General features: G+C 39.0%; 1 protein-coding gene across 5 annotated transcripts in view; it reads right to left on the bottom strand.

The window, feature by feature from the left end:
* Positions 1–1505: 1505 nt before the first annotated feature.
* KIF26A (kinesin family member 26A) overlaps positions 1506–15711 on the bottom strand; it is a 174545-nt gene continuing 160339 nt past the window's right edge. For 2 of the 5 annotated variants that reach the window (XM_087952243.1, XM_026670253.2), the window contains exons 12-16: positions 11955–15264; positions 6670–6860; positions 6162–6182; positions 5094–5244; positions 1506–4094 (exon numbers count right to left, since the gene is read on the bottom strand). In XM_087952243.1, coding sequence (XP_087808369.1) covers positions 3916–4094; positions 5094–5244; positions 6162–6182; positions 6670–6860; positions 11955–15264 — 3852 coding nt within the window. In that variant the 3' untranslated portion in view covers positions 1506–3915. Of the gene's footprint in view, positions 4095–5093; positions 5245–6161; positions 6183–6669; positions 6861–11954; positions 15268–15711 lie in introns of all 5 variants that reach the window. The other 3 variants (XM_087952240.1, XM_087952241.1, XM_087952242.1) reach the window with 2 other exon arrangements.

The raw sequence follows: 15711 nt of genomic DNA, 5'->3' as shown, positions 1-15711 counted from the left end.
CACAAATGAGCCCCAAATTTCTGTTGCTAGGCAAGACGGTTCTTAAGTGATTTTTGCTCCATGTTATGATCTTTCTTACCACAGTTGTTAAGTAAATCATTGCAGGTGTTAAGTTAGTAACGTTGTTAAATGAATCTGGTTTCCCCATTGACTTTGCTTGTCTGGTTGCAAAAGATGATCACATGAACCTGGGACATTGCAACCCATCATAAATACATGCTACTTGCCAAGTATCTGAATTTTAATCATGTGACCAAGGGGATGCTGCAAAGGTTATAAATCAATTTTTATGCTGTTATAACTTTGAACGTTCACTAAACAAATGTTTTTAGGTCAAGGACTGCTTGTATTATATTCCCTGAATTTCTATTCCTTTACAGAACGCCAATAATGGCTCCCAGTCAAGGGTGAGATGGAAATATTTTTACTACCAGTTCTGTGGGCATGGCTAGGTGGGCATGCCCATGTGACTGGGTGGGCGTGGCTTCTTTTTTTGTGCAGCATCCACCCACCCGCCACGCTCCATTTTTTTTTGCTTCCTGAGCCTCAGAGAAGCCTCCTGGGTGAAGCAGTAAGACAGCAAGGGGGATCCTGGCACAGCTGATCATCGGAATAGCTGATCATTGGGAGAAAAAAAAAGAAATACCGGTTTGGCCGAACGGTAGCATTTTTTTACTACTGGTTCACCTGAACTGGGCCAAACCGGTAGAATACCACCACTGTTCCCAGTGGTTCCCACGTTCTTTTACTGCTGCTCCTTCCCATATTCCAACTTCTAATGATAGGTATGGATCCAATTACAAAGGACAGATATTACCAGATTCTTTCCTAGCATCCAAAAATCAACATCTGGAATTTCAAAAAAGTTATACTATAGAGTACACCCTCAATCACCACCACAACCACTGCCTCCCCTTTCTATCTTTGGGCTTTATGGATTCAAAAATGATCATTTTTGAATTCAACAATTGAGAAGAATCTATAAGTTCATGATTTTCTAATAATGAAAGTACACACACACACACACACACACACACATATTCTGCTAGAGAGAAGTTTCCCAAGGATGGGCTCCAGCATGAGTCTGAAGGCCTTGAAGACTACATCTCTGGTCCTGGTGACCAATCTAGATTGGATATGTGTGTGTGTGTGTGCGTGTATTATTTAATATAAATCACAGAGAACTTAGCTACTCTTTATGTGTTCTAATTAATACACAGTGAACTTTTTATTTTTACTTATTTGTATTCTGCCTTTATTATTTTTACAAACAACACCAGGTGGTGAACATATCCAACATACCTTCCTCCTACCTATTTTGCCCCCAAAAGCAGCAGCCCTGAGAGATGAATTGGGCTGAGAGAGAACGATTGATCCAAGATCACACAGCTGGCTTTCATAGCTAAGGGGGCACAAGAACTCCTACTTTCTACCCTGGTGCTTTACCTTGGTTCTTTTAAGGATGAGAAGTATAACTGTCCTATTCCCTACGGCTAGAGAAGAAAAGGGTACCCATTAAAATTAAGAAATCAGTTAGCAATAGACAAATCTTTTTATTCACATGGAAAAGCTGAAGCAAGCCATTGTTGTATACATTTATACAAAGGATCTGGAGGGGAAACACAACCCCGTACATAGTAAGATGATAGAAAATATGGTTCCTTATGAAATGCAGTCATTACATACACTATCAAATTTTTCCAAAAGTTATTTTGTTTGGCAACAGTTTATCAACAGTCTCCACTTGAAAGTGGCTTTATTTAAAAAGAATAGAAAGAAAGGGAGAAAGAGCACAAAATTCATGCAGCATGTCTAGAAACAATCCTGAGAGTTTGCCTTCCTTAGAAAAACTGTAAAAAGATATATTTGTCTTTCAAAGTTCATAAAATGCAAATGCTATATTTATTGTTAAAACTATACAAAAATATGAACCTAACTTAATAATTACCCCCCTCCCCCAAGAAAACATTTTACCCCACTTCTGTGCGATTTTGGCTGTAAACAGAGGATTAGATCCAGTCTGGTCATAGGATAAGTAGACCCGTTGAAATAAAAAGAAATGGATTTATTTCAGTGGGTCTGCTCTTGTGACTAAGTCTGGAGCCAACTCTTTTTTTTCCTGCACTCAGAAGAGAGAAAAGCCACAGTGTAGTTAACAGACTTCATCAAGTTAGATTAAGGCAGGGGCTGGCAACTTGATAGCCCACCATCTCTCCCCAATTCAATACGTCATTGGTCCAAGATTGAACAATGACCAGGCACCCCGGGCATGTTCAGTGGGACAGTAATTATGGTGGGAGGAGGTTTTCCAATGGTAAAAAACCAAGATGGATATATTGGGGAAAGAGAATCTGTGATGCCAACCCCTGGTTAAGGAATTCTAGGAAAGGGGATTAGTTATGAATGCAGTTAATTATCAGAGTTAGGGCAAAACTACATAATATACATAGACATGTGTAAAAGCTCTCATAGCTCTTTTCATCTAATCAAAGAGATTGGAGGCCATTTTCAAAGCAAAACGATGATGTGGTGCTTGATCCATATCCTACCTGGTAATTTGCTACCTCAAACAGTCTTTCTAGCAGCTCTACAATAATGGAGTAAAGTGTTAGTGATAAAAAAAATAATTCTCTCCCAAATTAGATTTGACTAGAAGTAGAAGCCATTGGGTCTTTTATGCAATCATGTCTGTGCAATAACTTATAGGTTGACCTTTATTACCAAGGCTTTCACTGCCTATCTCTTATGGCAGACCTACCAACATGTAATCACAGGCCACTCTGGGACTTTGTAGTTTAGCAATGTTGCCCATGAAATTACCTAACTTGTTAACCTGTTTATTAGAGCTGCTGTCTGATAAAGGAAATCTTGGCCAATCCACTATTTGAGTTTTGGCTTTTTACTAATCAATTAATTGGTAAATACATTTAAATGCACATAAATAAAAACAAAAGTTCTGAAGAGAAAAAAGTAATGTATCTTTTGTTTAAAAAAACACATGTACAGGTATGTTGCAATAAGCACCACCTGGGAACAGACATATCTATGTAAGTAGAAGAGAGAACAGGGAATGCTACAGTGTGCCACATGCCATTCTCAGCTTTTCCTTGTATTAAAAATAAGTTTAAACAAAAGTTTTAAAATCTGCTGCTCAGTTAATCAGGAGGCACCTTTTTAATCAAACTTATGGTGTTTTCATTGACAAATGTAACATATCAATCTATCAAATATTTCAGCCCTAATATTTGTATAGAAAAAACATGGAAAAAGCATGTTCGTCATGTTCTGAAAAAGAGTATCAAAACTGAATACAAAGCAAGTGTTCCAAAATGTCATCATATACCTTTCCAATAGATAATGTTCATAAAAATATATCAAATCCTAAACCATGAAAAAGCAATTACAATATAATTTTTGTTGTTCTGCTACATAAACCAGCTTTTCCGTAAAACAAGGAGGCAAATTCAGGTATGAAAACATAATTATTGCTTTTGCTACAATTTTTGTTTTGTTTTTACATATAGTCATAAATTACACTGTACAGTAGAAAATATTTCATAGGAATACATTTTATGATTTGTTTTGATTTGCTGGTTTCAGTTCTAACAACAAATAGAAAATTAAGAAAACAAGTCACAAATGAATGGTTAAAGGCACTTCGCTTTTCAAACAGTTCTCAGCATATTCTTTTCTGCGTTTCTCTTTTAGAAATTATGGTAAGCTTTGTACAATTCATAGATTGTTGAGGCACCATAAAGGTTTAGAACATTCCAATTCCTTGACAGTTTCTGGTTTCCACAACATTCCTTGTCGCAATAAATTCTCCCGTCTCCACCATCACCTTCCAATACACCCATTATTCTTTCTTCCTTTGAAAGTTTGATTCCACTGCCTCAAATCCCTTTACGAATGTTTTCAAACTTCCACTTCTTGTGCTCCATCCTGGATGTCATTGATCACTCCAATATCAAAGCAGGTGACTATCATGACATGCGACTTGCACAGGTTTACACATTGCTCTAATTCACTCGTCACTTGTTCTAATGCCTCCAGATAATCTTGCGATTCCTTATCAAGATCAGGATCAACCTCAACTAGTAAAAACAAACAAACAAACAGAAGGTGTTTAATACCCAAACAAGTATCTAGGGATTAATGTAATAATCTTAAACCAGCATTATAGGTTAAGAATTTCTAAGAAAGGAGATTCCAAGAGGGGGGATTTGTTTGATCAGTCTATCCCAGACACCTAATTGACCTAGTGGGATTCCAAAGGAAATTGGAGTTCCTGAATTTGTTCCACAGTTCAGTCAAGGTCTTAGCTACTGCTTGGAATAAGCAGGCAATGGTGACCTTAGAACAAACTGCACTTATGTGGACTCTGTGTTATCGATCCCAGAGGGTCCCTTGATTTTGGGAGCAGCTCCAGGATATGAAACAGCATAAAAGGCACCTAAAAGTGCCCCCCAGGAAAATGAAGAATGAGTTCAATCAAGCATAGGTAAGAGCCTGTCTTAAGATCTACACTGTGGTGATAAGGTAGCAAAACATAAATGAATCTGCTCCCAGTTAAAATTCTGTGTCAACCCTGAAGCTGACCTGAACGAGACCATTTCTGAGGCTTCAGTGTTACCACACTGGAGTTGAGGGATAGGGAGGAGGGACTATAGTTGGGGTTTGTAGCCAAAACAATGTTTTGCCTAAATCAAATGCTGATCTTTTTGCTAACCTCTATTTTAAAAAAACTTTTTGGGTTTTTTAATTTTATCTTTTAAATTTTCTTGAATTTAAATCTAAAATAAATACATTAATTAATGTAATTCATTTAAATGTTTTAATTTAGTTTTTGTTAACTTTGCTCTGCCACCATATTTTAAAAGAGCTCTATATTTTAAAAGTGAATTAACATGCAGCTAGGACAGAGACACTACAAGGATGAATTATGAAAAGAGATCAATGAAGATAATAGCTATCTCTATAGCTCTTCAACAATTCTGGATCAAAACGCTGCATTAAAATATTTAGATTGTACCATTCTTCAAAATTTTCTGCCAATCAAGCACTTTAGCTATTAGCACTAAATAAATACTTACATTCTCCTTTCCACTTGCTTGGATCCAACATCAGCCTGCATTTTGTTTCTTCCAATTCCTCTTTCAATAACTCATGCTTTGCTTTCATTTCCCTAATCCGTTGGTGACGTCTCTCTAGGATTTTCAGCTTCGTATTAAAATATATCAAGCCCTTTAGGGGAAAAAAATTATTCATCTGTAACTCTTTGCTGGCCATCTGCTTGCTTTTTCCCCGTTACCCAAAAGCCTACAGTCCACACCATTCAATTTCAACTGCTCATATACAGCCTCAGCAAGCAATATTAAACATTAGCTGAATTCTCTTCCATCCTATCTTTGCTGAAAGTGAACTTTCATGGATGCTAATCTAATAAAGCAACCTTCTACAAGCACTTAGGGCTCTTATTGCCATTCTGAATTAATGTGCTCCTTTACAATACTCTTAAATTACAATCATGTATACAGAAATTATTTCCCCCCCTGTGAAATGAGGAAATATAACTCCATTAGAAAAAATAAAATTTCAAAATCCCAATTCTATGTGCAGGTGGGATGCTTAATCATGTCCCATCTGGTTTGCTCCATAACCCATGCTCCAGTTGTCTTGCTTCATTTTAAACACGGTTTGAAAGTGGATGGGTAAAGGGTTTGCAGAGTAAAAGTAGGAGAGAAAACAAAGCCTCTATTCCCATTTTATTTGTCCGATGTTTAAGCTTTCAGGACAACAAAAATAAACTATACATAAAGCTAAAATAGTGCCCGATAAAATTCAAATATGATCAAAATTTTAAAAAGCAGCAAAATACAATTTACAATAATGGATACTAAAACACAAGAAACAATGTATACTAAAAGATCTAAGATTGATTGTGGAGTTATCAATTAACATAAAAATGCATATGTGTAGCATTTGGATGAGAAGTTATTTTACAAACTCCCCAACTCACTTAGGATCTCCTTCATTGGCCTGAGGGTTCTGCATTGAAACCATCCCCAATTGCATGCACAACACAACTAATTGAAAATTTTATGTTTGCTGCAAAATAGCTAGCTCTGAACAGATAAATAAGATGGAAATACATGACTTACCTTTTCAACATCCTGGAAAGGCTGTTGTAAATGAAATAAAAGAAGCAGTTATTTTAAACAGGTAGCAAACTAATGATTGTAATTCCTGTTACCTATCAGAATTAACTGGATTGTTTTGCCAATTACAAATAAATTAAACTCACAGCATCTTGAACTTAACAGAATTCTAAATGATACGTTGTGCCATTTACATAAAGAGTTAATGACCCTTTAGTGAAAGGAGACTCATAAAGTTTCATCAGGCAGGCAATTATTATAAAGCCTACTCATAATGTATTAATTGATATTCTCCACTCACTCCATCAACTGCATTAAACACAATTAATGGGAGACCAAATTATTTTCAATGGGCAAGACACCCCAACATATGAACTATTTAAAAATGGCTTATGATATTGATTTAATTGCAAACTTGTTCTTCCACTCGGGTACTAGATTTTAAGCTACAATCTTGCCTCACAGATTGTGAAATTTATATTGTCCACTTTGTTGTAAAATGTGTCCTGACCTCACTTTCCTCTTGTCGATGTCGCTGTAGTCGTTCCACATCATCAATCTCATAAACTTTTATTTCAAATGGCTCTTTTAAAGTCCCTGGTAAAGGGGGGAGATCAACCCACTGGCCAGCAACATTCTGTTTTCTGCCCAGAGATGAAGAATCAGGAAGTGGAGCTGGAATCAGCCGACGGCGCTGGAAACCTGAGATTAAAAAAAAGTATCCTCATATCTTTGCCTCCTAAAATAATTTATGAAAATTCTAACCCAAACAATACTTAAAATACTTGTATGTAGCCACAGACATTTTGCTATAATAATAAATACATTATGTGTCTAGTGAAATTCTGTCACAGGGCAATATAATCAAGAAGCATAAGTGTAGCTGAAAGTAAACAATTCACACTGGGCTTTTATGCCTGCAAATATCAGTTGATCAAAACTCCTTTCTTTTTCCCTCCTTAATTTTTTGATGCCTTAACACACAAAGTTCTACAAGTTTCCATATCAAAATGATTGATAATCAAAGTAATCCAATAGGATTCAGGAAACATTTCGACATCACAATAAGCTAAATGTTAAATAACAGTTTCTATCCCAGGGCAGTAGCTCTTTTGAATTCTGCTGTATAGTGCAGTGCTGGTGTGGTGTCAGGGGTTTCCGGTTCAATGTGTGAAGGGTGAACGATGTGTGTTTGTGTTTATTTTCATGGTCATGGTCATGATGTGCACTGAAGATGGTGTTTGATTTCATTGTACGAGGTGCAATGACAATAAAGTAAACTAAACTAAAATGACGTGATTGAAAAGCAAAAAAAAAAAAAAGCCATAAAGCAAAAAATCATGTGACCAAGCTGATTTATAATTGCAGTCTTGATTGCCAGTATTAAAGGACTGTTCAGGTTATTAAGCAAAGTTCTCATCCAACCATGATTTCCAACTTCCAATTGGTTTCCCCATTGAGTTTGCTTATAGGAAGCTGGCAGGGAAGGTAGGCAATCATGATCACATGACTTCAGGGAAACTGAAATACCAGAACTCTGAGGTCCCCTCCTAAGTCCTCTTCATTCAATCTTTGAATGGTTATAAATCAAGGACAATCTATAATCCTTATGACTCACAAAACAACAAATCCAAACACTGACATTCAACTGTACTAGACTCCAGCCTCACCCCATTCTAGCCCTTTTGAGAAGAACCAGCTCTTCGAGGCCTTTGAAAAAGCTAACAGAATGAGGGCCTGCCAGATCTCAAGGGGAAGAGTTCCACAGGGTCAGAGCTGCTACAGAAAATGTGTGCTTTCTAGGTGCCATTTAAGGCAAGAGACTTAGAGCATACACATATCCTATTAGACTGGTGAAAGTGAGGTAGAAAAAGAGGGCAAGAGATTCAAGAGACTCCCCCATTGCAGGATCATAGAACTCAACCTCTCCCTCCCACCAACACCAACTAAAAGTAGCCACAGAGGAAGGGGAAGAACCATTATAAATATCCCATTTCCAAAGCTCAGGGCTGTCAAACTCAAGGCCCGGGGACCGAATCCAGCCTGGAGGTGCTTAGAACTGGCCCACGGGACTGTTCTGGAAACAGCAAAGGACCGACCCATTGTGCCTCTGCCAGGAAAAAACAGAGTTTGGGAGGGCCACATGCGGCCCTTGTGAGCTCCATTTTTGCTGGCAGAGGGTTGCAGGGGGCCAAAAACAGAGCTTGGGAGCCCATTTTCGCTGGCAGAGCCCATTTTCACTGGGCCACCACAGGCACCTCCAACACAAGTGATATCCAGCTGGCCATGCCCACCCTGGTCATGCCCCCCCGGCAAACACAACCCTGATGCAACCCTCAATGAAATTGAGTTTGACACCCCTGCCGTAGCTGGTCCAGAAGAAAACCAGAAGGTTAATGTGTTGAACAGATCTAATAAGGCTAGGATAGATGCATCACACAGACCCCATCCCAAGGCCTCATCCATAAGCATGACCAATGATGTCTCAAAGTGAAGCCTTGACTAAAAGGGGGCCAAATACATTTCATCCAGGACCATCTGAAGCTGAGTGGCTACAACCCATTAACAACCTCCCTAAAAAGGGAAAGTTAAAGACTGTACACTTAGGTTCAAAGATGATTCCTAAAAGGGAGGTATACCATTACTTCCCTCAAGATGGATGACACCATTCCACCCACAGTGAGTTATTAATCACAACTTTGAACCAACCACATGCCACCTCTGATATGTCTTATCCAACCAGGAGTGGCAAAGGTCCATAATAATGTGGCAGAATTTAAGCCCTGATGGCACTTCCATGGGAGTAACCAGCTTAAACGCATATGAACGACAAGCCCTGAGAGTTCTTGGGCAAACTAAAAAGATAGGTGAATTCAGTAATCAAGTTAAGTTCATTGCATGAACACAATTTTGAGTCTTTACAACACTGCATCTTTATTTCATTTGGTAGCGATATCCAGTGATCATTCAAAGCTTGGGCTTCTCTGAACAAGGAGATGTACAGCCATCTTCAAAGCTGCAATCGTTCCATATCCCCATGGTCACATGATCACAATTCAAGGTACTTGGCATCCAGCATGCAATTACGATTGTCACAATGTCCTATGGTCACACAATCACCATTTGCAACCTTTACTGCTGGCTTCTGATAAGCAAAGCAATGGAGAAGTCAGCAGGAAGTCATAAGATGCAATCACATGACAATGTGCTTAACAACTGTGCACAAGTCACTGAACAATCGCAACCGGAACTGCTGTCATGATTTTTTGCTTTATGATCATTTATCCAACTGGTTATCCTAAGGCTATGCTAGCTTCAAATTAAAACAAGTTCATTAGCATATACAATTGTACTCATTTACCTGGAATTAAGCCCAACTGAATTCAGACATACTTTTCAATAGGAATATACAATTAGTTTTCTTTCTCCTCAAATCTAGAGCAATTGACTAAATTAGGAGTGGCAAAGCACTAAACACTCCAACAGGTAAACTGTAATTTATCAGCAGAGGACTATTCCAACTGACAAAAGAACTGTTTGTCATTTTAAAAAAGAAATGCCTTTAAAGCATTTCCTGGGGCAAAAGCAAATACAAATCCATCAGCCATAATACTCTTTCAATATGTGGGCAACTTTACAGAGCTGTTAATATTGATTTGCAGGGGAGACTTAGGAAGCTGATGTGCTATGAAAAGAGAACAACTGCAATGGCTGAAATGGGGCCTTTAAAACAATAGGTCACACAGTAAAATAAACTGGTTACCACGACTAGGAAGTACAACATGATCACGTATTTGTATATACGCATCCTAGACCTGTGAGGATAGGGTACCCAAATATCATCTATGGCTTTTAAATTGGAACGGTATCCCTAATGAATAAGTTAGTCACGGCAATGTATTTTAACATTTTCCTACCAGGGATGGTAATTTCAGATATTTATAAAGTGGTGTTTTCCTTCTGACATTTGTTACAATAGTTTAACAATATTCACAGGGCTCTTTGATAGTTGAAGTTTTGTTTATTTCTCTCAGGATTAATGCAACATCCTTTAGGGTAAAGAGACGTCACATTGGCAAATGGGCATTCCATGCCGTCTTGATGGAGAATTCCATACAGAGTTAATAAGCTGAGATTTCAATAGGTTGGGAAAATTTTAAAAGGTCTAGAATGTTGAAGACAAGTCTAGCTGCTGAAGAAAACAAAATCTCTGGAAACTCCGCTGTTACCTAGGTCTTGCCTAAAGAAGCTGAGCTACTGTACGGACACTATGGAGTGACCAGCTAATTTGGTTTCCTCTTTTCTCTAAAGTTTAGGAAACTAAACTATATTATTCCCAGTAGCTGGAATTGTCAGTTATTTCACTCTTCCTTCCTCCTACCACTTTATTTTCTCAAACTAGAGAAATCAATTTTTCAAAAGTTGAAGAGCATGATAGTAAGCTTTTCAATGAAAAGACTTTTTTCTGGAATTATTACACTATGAATCTACAATCTATTTCTAATTTCAGTTGATCCTTAGCTTTGTAGATTATTAATTCCATTAAGCAGACATTTTAGCACACCTTTTCCTTTGTGTACTCATAATTTTCATTTGAGGACCTACCACAGATTTGCATGAGTATCTGCTAGAAGTATAAAATAACACTTTCAAATAAACATATCTTTTCAAAACCTGGGTAAGATTCTTTTTGTCTTCTGTGGGTCGTGTTATCTTCTGTGGGTCGTAGTAATCTGGTAGCTCATGATGGCTGTTGGATTAGCTGAGCGAAATATAGACTAGTGAAAGCCATCCATGCCATATTCAACACATCCATTCACAATCCTTGTTATTACTATCACACACACACACACACACACACACACACACACACACACAATGCTTGGGTGGTGATGGGTATAAATAAGGGCATGTTGATGTATAGCAGTGGTAGTCAACCTGGTCCCTATTGCTCACTAGTGGGCGTTCCAGCTTTCATGGTGGGCGGTATGGGTTTTGTCCCCTACTTTATAAATCACCATTACTGTGGAACCAGTGGGCAGTTAGAGAAAATTTTACTACTAACAGAAATACAAAAGTGGGTGGTAGGTATAAAAAGGTTGACTACCCCGATGTATAGTAATGTGTGTGTGAGACAACTGTCCATCCTGCTTCATACCATGTTCATTTGAAGCTATTCAGATGAATCTAACATCAGGTAATAGAAAACTTATGGATAAGATGGGAGCTATTTTAACAGTGGATAGTATCTCTTTTAAAGTAACTGCCTGCTCTTCTTCATGGATACATCCCCAAAAGTAGTAGAATAAAGAATTACATGAGAAATTGGATTCTTTTTATCTCTTCTTCAGGGAAACGTAAGCTGCCCTTGAAAACTTCAACCTCTCCAGTGTAATTCATATGAAACAGAGTAAAATCTGCTAGCATCCCCATGGAGCAGCAATCACACCTGTCCCATAATAAAACAACTGGTTCTAAATAGCCATTACTAGTTAACATGTATTTAGGGAGTTCAGTGACAGAATTTATTAATCAAAAACGTAGTATTGAGGATCTGCCTCTTTCATTAAGCCATGCAGATTGATCATTTGCCTCTTTAGGTTAAAGCTCAGGTGCGACTTACAAATTAAAAATCTGTCAGGTCTGAACATGCCTTCAGTTTTAAGGACTACTATGATGGCATTTTCTCAGATACCTTATTTGCTAATAGGTCGGTTTAAGGTTGTGACAGACCTGATGCAGACACAAATCAATAGAAATTCTAATACCAAGTTTTTGTAGCTATTGTATTTTTACCTGCTGATCTTTTCTTTGGGGATTTCAAACTTCTCATGCGACTTGGTGAAGACATCCCACTTTCGCTCATGGAATCGTGTGCTGAAGAAGCACTGCCAGTGGCTTCGCTGTCACGGATCATGCTTTCATAGCCACTGCTGCCACCACTATGATAAAAAAGAGCTGTCCTACCCATTGCAGGTGGCAGTTCCCCACTCAAGACACTACTGTTATCACTCCCATGCCCACTGCTGTAGCGCTGAGGTCTTCTGGGTGCAGTTATCTTACTGTATGGAGATGGCAGCACCTGGATCTGTGACTTCTCATCACTTAGATTAATTCCACTGTCATTGCCACTATCAGAGTCTGTCGAACCCCGGAAATGGCTCATCTTGCCAGAGCTTCCTGACGCTAGCTCATTAACACGACTATTGGCTGCCCTAATGGCCTGCTTAGTTCCCATAATTGTTCCTCGACCAGGTTTACTGTTTGTGCCTTGCGTGGACTTTGGAGTTGTTTTCCCACTCAAAGGAATGCTAGAATTCTTCCCACTGGACTGAGCCAAAGATTTCACAGAGGAGCTCAGAGACTTGGATCCACTAGCTGAAAGGCTACGACTCTTATTCCCACTAAGCGCAGTTTTCTGACTGGTAGCACTTTTCACCTGACTATTTTTGCAAGATACAGACATGGTGCACAATGGAGGAGAGGTCAGGCCAGAAGTATCAGGAGAAACTCCCAGTCTTGGGACTAGCCGGACGTTCCTGCCATTGCTAAGGCTGCCACCACCATTTTCCTTATTCAGATTCGTTTTTCCTCCCACAGATAGCAAGCTATCACACCTTTCAAGGGATGTGTGGCTCCCATAACGATGGACACCTTCACTTTTTGATGCCTTGGCCTTTAAACTTGAAGTTGCTTTTGGCAAGGAATGGTCTCCTCTGAGGCTATATTTGCTACTGGCATTTTCAGCAGTACATAACCCAGTTCTCAGTCGTGAATCAATCTCATCCTCATGTTTTAGTGCAGCAGCCCTATTAGCTTCTAATCCTACAGCTTTGGCCCCTCCGTTTTTTTGCTCCAGGCTGGATTTACGAACAGGAGGTGCTGGAGGTATTATGCCATTTGGCCTGGGTAACATACTCATCTTTTGCTGTGTATTCTTCTTTTTCAGGCTCCCAATGGCAAAAGCAGCTTCAGAATTCCCTCTGTGCATACCTTCTGTAAACGCACCACTGCTGTGTGACACAGGAACTACTCCCAGTGTGGTGGCTCCTCTTTTGAGCTGTGGAATTTTAGGGAAAGCTTCAGATTTTTTAGCAACTCCACTAGAAGACTTGCAGCTCATTTCACAACCGTCTACCACCCTTTGTGTACAGGCAAGTAATGTCTGGGATTTTAAAGCTTTAGTTGTGTTACTAAATGGTTGGGTAGATCTTGGTGACTGCTTCTGTGAACTAAATGCCTGAGAATTTGAAGGTAAGAGATCTGTGGTATTGGCTTCCAGACAATCGTCTGTGCGAACCAACCAGGGATCTTCAAACATCACATGTGGTTTTTGCAGTTCTTTATCACAGAGAGTATTATTATGAGTCAGAGATGAGGTAGCTTTTGTTCTTCGGGGAAGACTGGAGTGTATAGTTTCAATCACTGGAGTGTTTTGAGAATTAGAAAGCTTAACTTTTGTGGTCTGATCAGTGATGCAAAGAGTACTTCCCATCTGACACACTTTGGTTAAGTCATAGTTTTGAAGGCTTCTGTTGACTCCTGAGGCTGTTTTGCTTGAATTCATGCTCTTGCTCTCCAATTCTGAAAAGCAAAACCCACTATCATTCAAGGTAGTTTTCAAGGGAACAGAGATATTAGGAGAGCCCAAACTTAAAAGTTCCTCAGATTTGTGGCAGCCATATGAGGGCTGCATAAGAAAACCATCACTGGGATGGGCTCCATCACTTCCAATTGTACAGATACTGACTTCACTTAGCCATGAGCTGATCGAGGAACATCTGCTGCTACTAGTGAAAGGTTCTTCAGAAAAGGGCACAACAATATCAATGTTGACACCTGTTGTACTCGCCTGAGAGGTATAAGCATCATACTCATCATTTATACTGCTGATGATACTAACTGGCCTAGAACCAGAGGCAAGAGCCTGAAGAGAGCAGTCACTATTAAAGCTGATGATGCTAGAGGGTCTTCCATTGTCCATAATACCACTGATAGATAACTCCTCAACCACTGTAAAGACAAGCTCATCTTCACCATTGAGTTCCACAGGCTTCTGCAAAGTCACTGTTGTTGTCAGTATATCCCTGTCAAAGCATGGGCCTTGGAAAGATGATCGAAATCTGTGTACTTCGAAACCATCTGCCTGCTGTTCTGTGTCATTAGTTGTAGTGTTATGTTCAGTTTCACTAGCCACTTGTTTACTCATTCCCACAGGTGGAGTCCTAATGGAATTGTTGTGATTCACCTTCAGGTATGCTTGTCTGCTTGTCACTAAACAGTCCTGCTGCTGAGGTGGTGGAGGAGCAGGGCTGGGCAATGGTCTCTTCATATATGAAGTTTTTTCTTTCACAACCATTTCAGCATCAGCTTGACTTGATTCATGACCCTTAGCACAATTACTTGTTGATAATCGACAGGAATCAGCCGCTACTTCATTATTCTCACTGAAATCTACTCTCTTGCTTTCGGGTTTTGATTGCAATTTGGCATGTTCTGTTTTTAAAGGAGATACCTTCTTTTCGGGGCAGGTGATGTTGTGCTGGAAATAAATGTTATGAACCTTTTTTGGAGTTCCTGTTTCTTGTGAAAATGGTTTTTTAAAGCCTCCAAGAGGAGAAGATGGTTTGGATTTAGACTGCCCATTTTCTGTAGGCATGGGTACTGTGCTATTGGAAGCTACAGCAGTAATCTCTCCAACAGGAAACTTGACAGGTTCCTCACTTCCATCGATACACTCCAATCTTTCCTGCAATTCTGCAAAGGTGTTACACTTGAAGTGATCTTTGTCAGAGCTTTTTGGAAGACCACAATTGTCCTTGCTTCTTTTTTTGTTCAAAGAAGGGATTATGGGAACAAATTCCGGAGGGCCTTCGTTATCTGTCAGCTCTCTGTCTGACAAAGCAGTGCCATTGGAACCTATATAGATAACAGTGTCACAGGACTGCTCACTGCTTGAGGAATAATCATGTTCACTAGAAAGATTCAACACAGGAATGTCAGGATCGAGAGCTATAGTCCTTGGATGAAATGGTCTCAGATGAGGAGGTCTTCGTACGTGGCCTTCTTCACATGAACTTTCTCCTCCAGATGAGCTGGATGCATACTGCTGATTGTAAAAACATAAATAGCAGAGAAGTATTTTTAATATTAAATTTATTCACAAGAGGACAAAATATGAGTCATTTTTTTCATATCCTACAGAATAGTTTTTGGTATCTATTGGAATGATTCCAACAAAAGGCACTTATGAGACATTTTTAGTGATAACTTCCAGTTTTCAAAAGGCAAAAAAGAATGATGTGGCAATTAAGTGGCACAATCACCATGAAGGAACATTGATTGAATGGCCAAGTATGCAATATTTTGCATTGGGTGGTAAGTTTTCAAATAGCATGGTTGCTTTAATACTTATAGAATCTTGGTTTCAGTCCACATTTCACAACATGACTGTATTGTCATATGATCAGGAATATCTGAAACCTAATAACTTCTGGCCGATATGCAATTCATTCCAGCAATGAGAGACTATGGATAAGTTCAGACTACAGGC

This window comes from Notechis scutatus, chromosome 1, assembly GCF_049901735.1.
Source record: "Notechis scutatus isolate UNSWTSFEM ecotype Mainland chromosome 1, rNotScu1.2, whole genome shotgun sequence".
NCBI classification, from domain to species: Eukaryota; Metazoa; Chordata; class Lepidosauria; order Squamata; family Elapidae; genus Notechis; species Notechis scutatus.
Note: the sequence above shows the minus strand (reverse complement) of the source record. Positions and strands in the feature narration are given on the sequence as shown.